This window comes from Typha angustifolia, chromosome 3 (genome assembly GCF_048772165.1).
Source record: "Typha angustifolia cultivar Huaian chromosome 3, ASM4877216v1, whole genome shotgun sequence".
NCBI lineage: Eukaryota > Viridiplantae > Streptophyta > Magnoliopsida > Poales > Typhaceae > Typha > Typha angustifolia.
In genome coordinates, this window is record NC_133241.1 from 4861128 (window position 1) to 4869506 (window position 8379).

Genomic DNA, 8379 nt, shown 5'->3' on the forward strand with positions numbered 1-8379 from the left:
TATTAAGCAACCATTTAATTGCAAAATTTAAACTATTAAAATAAGGGAAGTAATACTTACAAAGTAAAGAATGTTATATCTTTTAGATAGAGATGGACTTAGTTGTCATTTCACTTTATGAATTCTTTTGTGAGTAATATCGTCACTTCCCAATAGCACATAATACATTATTATGTGCTTCCTGCTTAACATGACTCATCCAACAAAACCATTAAAAAAAAATTAACATCTTATAATACTTTTGGAAAATAATAATAATAATTAACCTCCTTGTGATTCGGATCAAATTATAATTTTGTGAATAATTCTTTTATATATATATATATTTTTTTTTGCTAATAAAATATCACTATTTTTGGATGAAAAGAATTAATAACAAAATAATTGTTAAGTTAATAGAAAGTATATACACTTAATTAATTACATTATAAAAACACCCTCAAAATCGAGATAAACAATGTGGCCCATTTTCTTGTCACAATTTATCCATTGTAAATAAATAAATAAAAAATGGGAGATGAATCAAAACCTAATTCCACAGTTTGAAGTTTGAAAGGACAAAATAAGAAAATGCCTTCCCCAAATGGAGTCGTTGTGAAAGACCCCATCTTTTTAGTGACAAAAAAAATAGAGTCTAAACTATAAACGGACAAAGAGGACTCTCTCTCTCTCTCTCTCTCTCTCTCCAAAAACCCATCACAAAAGTTCTCTCATTTCTCTCGAGGAGTTGGTTTCATTTGGCGCGTAGGGGAAGCGAGAAGAGAGCAAGAATGGAGGTGGAAGAGTCGTGGGGTTGCAGAATCCAGGCGAGGAACATTTCTTCTTCAGCTATTCAATCAGGTCTACTACTACTACTACTACTACTACTACTACTACTTTCGCTACTATTCAAATTACTCGTTTCTTTTGTTTCTACTTTTTTTTTTCTTTTTCTTTTTCTATTCTTAAGCTTAGCTTAACCCGTGAGTTTGGTCGTTTCGCTTCGGCTATTGCTCCTGCTTTCTTGGTTTCTTGATCAAATTTACTGCAATGGTTGTTGTTGTCTAGTTCTTCCCGATTGGGTGTTTCTGTTCTTGGCACTTACTGTTCATGACTGCAATGAGAAAATTTGTAGGTTGTTCTTCTCTAGACTTTGCGAGATGCCTGATTCTAGGAAATTGGTTTCCTTTGCCTTTCCGAGTTGGGATCGTTTTATGTTTCTTTATTATTAATTCTCATTGTGTTAAGTTTGCATTGTTAGGGTTGGAGTTTCTTGTAGGCTGTGTCACTCTTTTGTTCATTTGTTAGGATAAAAGCTTCCTTTTTATTAAAAAGGCAGTTAATAGAACACTTGTGATACTTATCACAGTCCAATATTGTTTCCTTCTGTGTGAAGTTTTCTGTAGATTAGATACGTTTATCTGACGTTTTGTTGGTGACTATTTATGTGGAGATTGATTGCGATGCAGGGTCCTCTAGAGCACAATTGATTGATGAGAAGGCTCCAAAGTGTTTTATGACTAACCATCAAGTTGACATTAATCCTCTACGAATTGGTGTAAATTTACCAGTGGAAGCAAAATCAGAAAGTAGAAGGACTAGGTCATAAGCTCAATGAAAGATTTAATATTCTAAGTAGCAAGTTAGGCTCTTGGGTTTCCTAGATATGAGTATAATCTAGATTATTGAGTATCCAAAGTATCTTAAAAGTAAATTTTGCAAGAAAATGAAGTATGAACTGAAATCACATATAACCCAAAATATCGAGATTGTGTCTTTACAAAGAACATAACAAGCCAGCAAAATCCATCATTCTGAAAGCATATAATATTAATTTGAAGTTCGAGGACGTCCTCCATAAGAAATTTTTATAACAAATTATAATGCAGATGCCTAGGTGCAGTTAAGTGGTTGTAGAAAATGGCTGCCTAAGGCTGGCGTTAAGGTGGTCAAAGTAACTGTTTTCTAAAACAATGCCTCTAATGAAAACTTCTTTGACTGAACCTTTGGAGGTAACACAAGTACTTGGGCAGATAATGCTTCGTGGATCTCCATTATTTTCTCTCCAAAGAAAGTGTGTCTAGAAAGGTGTTTTAGTAGCAAGTAATGCTGACCAAATGATTGGTAAGTGAAGTGGTTATTAACATATATTGCGTAATTAAAGTGTCAAACCTATTTAATCTTTGCACATGATTTATGAACATTGTACCTTATTGATGATATACTTCTTCCTTTGTGAACTACATTAATTATTTCCACGATAGAAGATTCTGAATTTGATAGAAGCTTCCATATGCGACGATAATTTCTCATGTAACATTTATCCTCCATCTTCTAAGGAGGATTAGAATTCTTTTACATGTCTTTATCTTAAAAAATATGAAGTATTACCAGTGAATTCTTTCTAGTTATCCAATTTTTCATCTTCCAAATTACATATTTAATAGCAGACATTTTTGTGTCTTATCATACTGTGAGAAAAGAGACAAGTATTACAATGTGCCTTTTTTATAGTTATACAGCATTTGTATTATATCCCAAATGCACACAAGTTCTATCCATTATGTTGGGTGCTTAGAAGTGTCAACTGCACCACATTTGACTTAAACTACTTTTCAGTTTTCAGGGGATTCTTATGGAAATTACATTTATTTTTGGATCTTGCAGGAGATGAAGATATATGGGAATACTTTCCATGCCCTTTCTGCTGTGTTGATGTTGAAGTGCCTTTCCTCTCTAACCATCTACAAGATGAACACTGCTTTGACTTGAAAAATGCGGTAAAATTTTTGTTTTTCCAATTTTGATTTCTTCTAATATGTGCACAGAGCATAGCCTAAGTACGTACCAAAAGTTTATGTGATTAAGCTTTAAATTTTTGTGGTTAAAGTATAGCTCCCATATACTTTTGGATGAAGAAAATGCTTGTGCATGCCATCAGCCTTTCACAGCCAAAATCTTCAACATACTATTGGAAGACATGTTGATTGTACTGTGGTCGTAACTCCTAAATGTTTCTAATATGTCTTTGAATTACCAGTGTCGCATATAGAAGCAGTAGTTATCAGCCGTACTGAGTTGGATTGATAAGAACCGTCGTAAGGGACCAAAGATATCACTTCTATGAGTGACTTCAGTAAGTTGTAAATGTCTGAATACTGTGATTGGAGTACATATGTATTATTTCATCTTAGAGATTAATGTTTCAACTTCCAAGCAATTTTTTCTCTTTATGACCCTGGAGGATCTGTCACATTCATGAGGTGTGGTTAAACCATAACTCAGGAGCAAACAACTACCTAATAGGAGCCCCAACCACATATCTAAGCTTTCAAAATTATGTCTTTCTCATATGGTGTCTGGTTTCAGTATTTCACTCTCTTAGGAGTTAAAGTTGGCTGACTGTGGTAGTGTGATGCAAGCTAAAATTTTTTGACTAGCAAACACACAGTCAATGCAATCTAAGATAGTTTAGTGCCTTGAATCATGTAGTCATAAGCTATGAGATGAATCTGACCCAAATTGAGGGATCTCCCAAAATGGCAAAAAAGATGCATCACATTTGACTAACAAACACACAGTAAATGCAAAAGATTGTTTGATGCCATGAGATGAATCTGCAAGCTAAAAATTTTTGACTAGCAAACACAGTCAATGCAATCTAAGATTGTTTGATGCCTTGAATCATGTAGTCATACGCCATGGGATGAATCTGACCCAAATTGAGGGATCTCCCAGAATGGCAGAAAAGATGCATCCTATAACCAAGTATCTTTGGATTGAAGGTTCTTAGTTTTAAACTTTTTGTTGGGAAAGTGGTTGGTCACATCCTCTATATTATCACAAGTATTTCCTTTAAATCTTCCCAATGATCTGTTACCTTCTTCCATACATGTGTGGAAAAGTTTACAAAGTCATCCTCGTTAAGAGTGAAAAGTAAAACCATCTAATGTCTCTTTGCTATTTTCTAACTAGAGTTGCAACTGGAGATGCTTGTTAAAGTCGGTCATAAATATGGTTTCATTCACACTCTAGTCATCTGTAGTTTTTCTTTGCAATCACTTGATGTTGCTTGTTACCTACAACAATTATAGTTGTATTGTTTCTATTATTAAGTTTTATGTTCTTAAAATTCTGTAGTTTTAACAGTTAAAGCAAAATAAAAAAATTCAGAGCTAGTGAAATGTGTTACTTCATGTTGAATTCCTCTTTCTCATGATGGATCTTGAAAGATGGGAAGTCTTGAACTAGTATCGTAGAGCGCCCAGAGAGAAATCAGCAGTTCTGTACTTCAGTGGGTTGTGAGCCTTAAAAAGCAAGGAAAAATCTACCAATTAGCTGAAATCACTATACTTATGTCGGCTTTAGTTGTATAAATATTGTATGGTTGAGGTCATCAAAAATCAAACCAGTAAAATCCTTTTTCTCTTATCTTAGGGCTGATGTGATTTCTAATTTGTGCTACCAAGAGTCTGTTGGCACTAGGTTAGATTGATCTCACCACTGGTTGACCAATTGATTGTAATAGGAAAGGTTGGTTTTGTCAGTACAGAACTATAAATAGTATAACATGGGTTATACTGTTATACACCTCTCTTTATCATATTTTTCAATTTTTTAGATGCTGCTTATTTTAAGAAAAGTACCATGGAATTTGATAGTTTATTTAATTATTTATCATTTGTTTTTCATGTATTCGTTCAGAATTTTACAGTTGAATAAGAGTTCTGTATTGCTGAAATCAAACACATCATGTACAATTCAACTATCCCCTCCCAAAAGTTACTCGGATTTTTGGTTTTCAAACCTTTCTCATCTTGAAGTCTTTAAATCACATCAGAGATAAACCTGATTTATGTTTGATCTAAAATGATACTATCATTTTTGTAGCTTCCAATTCTTACTGCAGGTACAGATGTATTCTTTTTCTTCTTTTTGGGATTTGGTAGCAGCTTTCTTCTCTGTCCATTTGTATATATAGTTTAGCTGTAAAATTTTCCACCATAAATTATGATATCTATTGTCTATTAATTTCTTGTCTGGATGAAACCTTGAAAGAGATATTAATCTATTCTTTCTTTGTAATCTACAAAATATTTCCTTTTGTTATATACTTATATGCACCATTTATTCAATTATTCATACTCCACTTGGACATGTTCTGACTTATCAGTAAACCCTCTTAAGCATCATTTACACATAAATCCTTTATCATAATGCTGATGCATGCTTTCTTTCAGGTATGCCCTGTATGTGCAGCCAACCCAGGGAACGATATGATTGCACATTTTATAGTGCAACATTCACATCTTGTCAAGGTATTCAGCATTATATTTTATATTAAGGTGGAATTCCATTACCTCAGACAATCATACAATCAAATTTAAAAAATCCTGTTTTTACAGAGGAGGAAGTCTGACAAAACAAGCCTATGGACTAATAGTTCAGCAGAAGTTGGGAAGGTGCCATATGAAGTCAGTTCATTCTTTGAAGTAGCCTCTAATCGCAGGAAAACACATGCACCTGACTCTGCCCCTGATCCACTGATCTCACAATTTATCGGCAGCATACCTTTCCTCAATACGAAATCAGTAGACATGAACCATGAGAGAGATATCGGGCCAGCCTCCCTACATGATCAGAGGTACTCTCCTCTTGATTACTAATATAATGAAGAACTAAAAATACTAAGTCTATTCCCCATATAAAGTGCATGTATTAATTTGAGTAGGTTGTTCATAATCATAATGCCATTGTTGTTGGTAGAAGTACACAAAACATATTTTACTCAATGGATCGTCTTGCATGTCAGTTCCATTGTTAAGTGGTCAAAGGTGCCCATCTCTATCCTGTGGCACCAGGAGTTTGTCCAGGAAACTTGAAGGCTGTTGCACTTGTTAGCCTTCATGTACTTGATTTGCATGGAGAATATTTTTGTTATTAGTTATGGACATGTTCTAGATGCCGAGATGACATGTATCCTCTGAAATCTCAATATCATTATTTTACTTTTAAGGCATGAAAAGATAGCCCTATATAGAGTTTTTAAATAGCTAGAATATTTGATTCTATGAAGCAACTTTTTCTTAGTTGTAGGATTCATCCTTCTTCATAGTTTTTTTCTTTTCTCTCCTTGTGTTTTGAGAAGTGGGGATAGGACCCACTTAAGTTGATATCACTGAAGTATTAGTAGTTCTTTGAAATCATGAGAACAGATATAAAGGATGTTCATAATGAAATGCAAGTAAGGCACAAACTTAGTGGCATTTGCAAGCTCCCTTGTTAGGCTGCATGAGAAAGGAATTCTTCAGATTGAATAGTAGTTGTTGAAGTTTAAGAAAATCATACCCAATGAATCCTTTTGTTCTCAATTTGTAACTTGCTACCTTTTCTCGCAAGAAAGAGACTTTGTGGAAAGACTGATTTATTGGGATTGACATGGGAGTCCAATTGGACCAAGTTGCATTGTGTTATCAAAATTCAGCATGAATTTTGAAGCCCTGGCATCCTTGCTTCTCCACAGCACCACTTTTTTCCTTGAGCTGGGTCATTAATAAGATCATTACCAATATTGGTACAGTAGAAAAGAACTGTCTTTTCTGCCTATGAGTAGAAACTAGAAACAGTAGGGATCTATACTAGAAACAAATTAAGTAGACAAGAAAGTAAGTTTGCTAAATTGGTGCTCAAGGTTCATTATGGAAAAAAAGGACTCAAGAGTTGGGGTCACTAACAAGATGACAAACAATATTAATATAGTAGAAAGAAAAGAACTCTTTTCCGTATAATTCCCCAATTTCACTACTACACATACTTTAAGAAATAAAATATTGAGCCAATTTCCTATTTTCTACTTTATGCGTGTCTGTTTATATATCAATGCAATTCCCACTCTTATTGCACCTCTCATACAAACTGCTACACCAGAAGAAGCAGGAAGTTTTCGTGAAGCTTCAAATCTTGTCTTCCTCTTTTCATAGCCCTATTTCTTTTAGTAGGGTTGATGGCACACAGAAACACAGTTGAACAGGCAAGTTGATCGTCTGTAGAAAGATTAACTAGTAATGAAGGCAACATGACAGATTATCTTTAATGTACAATATCCCAGTTGATTAAGTGATCCTTTGAAATGACATTGTCAATGTAAAAGCTCCTGTTGATTAGTTGGTATCGGCAATGAATAATGATCATTGACAAAGTCATCACGAAGGCAGATCTTTTGAAAAAGTTCATTCACATAACTTTTGAAGAGATTCACTGTTAAATATTTATACATGATTGGGGAAGAATATTCCAATTTGACATAGTGTAGGTATGCAACTAGTATTGAATTTCATATATATGAAGACAGGAGAGAGCAACAAACAATTTTTAGGTTTGGTGTATATTAACAATGTTTGCAACACAAGGTCCTCGTTTAGTTCCATTTAGATTATTTAGGTTAGGTAAATATTTTTGCAGCAGATGTACTTGCAACCTATTGTATGTTCAACAAAAGCTTAAGAATTTTCAATTACATATATTTCTCCAAAGCAGTTTTCATCGTGATTAAGTCAATTGCGTCGTTCATCTGCCTTTGGCTTGAAATCTGCAGCTTATATCTCTAATAGATAAAAATGAACTGTTGGCTCTTCTTTCGCAGGTTGGAGCTGTGTATATCCAGCGATTCTCTGGAGAAGGACTACGAAGAGAAACTGCAGAAATCTAGGTTTGTTCAAGAGGTGCTTATGTCAACCATTTTTTGAAGCTATCTGATGACTCAGAGCTCTATTCAAATGGGATAGACAATCCCATAAAGGAATTTGTGAGTGTGCCCCTTGTACAGTTTCTTTGGAAGTTGCCTATCTTTATGTACCATATATCAATTAATTATAGTAACTTCAGCAACTTCATTTGCTGTTGCAAGACAGATGCTATGGTTCTAACATCCAAGTTGTTCCGGTCAATGTGAAACAAAACTTGGCAACGTCCTTATAGAACAATGGAAATTATTATTTAAATAATGATGGGTCAGCAGCAGTGTTCATTTTGTGCCTTTTTCTCTTTGGCAAGTTCATATTACAAATGCTGCAATAGTCTTCTTTTTTAGCTGCCAATATATTTGAAAGCATTTGTTTTGATCTGTAGCTGGATAATAGCAATTGTTGAAACATGTTGACTTTCCAGAGAACTTTGAGGGCTATAATTTGAATGAAAATTTCCACACAAGTTTTTCCCTTCCATTGCATTTCCCCAAAATCTAAAAGATTCCACATTCCAAGGGGCTCCAAACAACCTTAGATCCTCTCTTTTTTCTCTTGTGAAATATAACATAATTTTTTGTTGAGAAATTCATTTTTTGAGATATATAGGACTGTAGCTACCAAATCAATAGCAAGTATTTTCTCTCACAACCATGAT

At 34.2% G+C, this 8379-nt stretch overlaps 1 protein-coding gene across 1 annotated transcript; it reads left to right on the forward strand.

Annotated features, from left to right (window-relative positions):
- The first annotated feature begins 674 nt into the window (after positions 1 to 674).
- Positions 675 to 8005, forward strand: LOC140778217 (protein DEHYDRATION-INDUCED 19 homolog 6-like). Its single transcript, XM_073122827.1, has 5 exons — positions 675 to 840; positions 2647 to 2759; positions 5220 to 5297; positions 5385 to 5623; positions 7622 to 8005. The coding sequence occupies exons 1-5, from the start codon at positions 771 to 773 to the stop codon at positions 7722 to 7724; spliced, it is 603 nt and encodes a 200-aa protein (XP_072978928.1). The 5' UTR covers positions 675 to 770; the 3' UTR covers positions 7725 to 8005.
- Positions 8006 to 8379: the final 374 nt, after the last annotated feature.

Bases quoted from the DNA above. Each gene is read 5' to 3' on its own strand.
- LOC140778217 (XM_073122827.1), top strand. From the start codon at position 771: ATGGAGGTGGAAGAGTCGTGGGGTTGCAGAATCCAGGCGAGGAACATT. The intron at 2,760-5,219 runs GTAAAATTTTTG...GCTTTCTTTCAG, and splicing joins GCTTTGACTTGAAAAATGCG to GTATGCCCTGTATGTGCAGC. The intron at 5,298-5,384 runs GTATTCAGCATT...CTGTTTTTACAG, and splicing joins AACATTCACATCTTGTCAAG to AGGAGGAAGTCTGACAAAAC.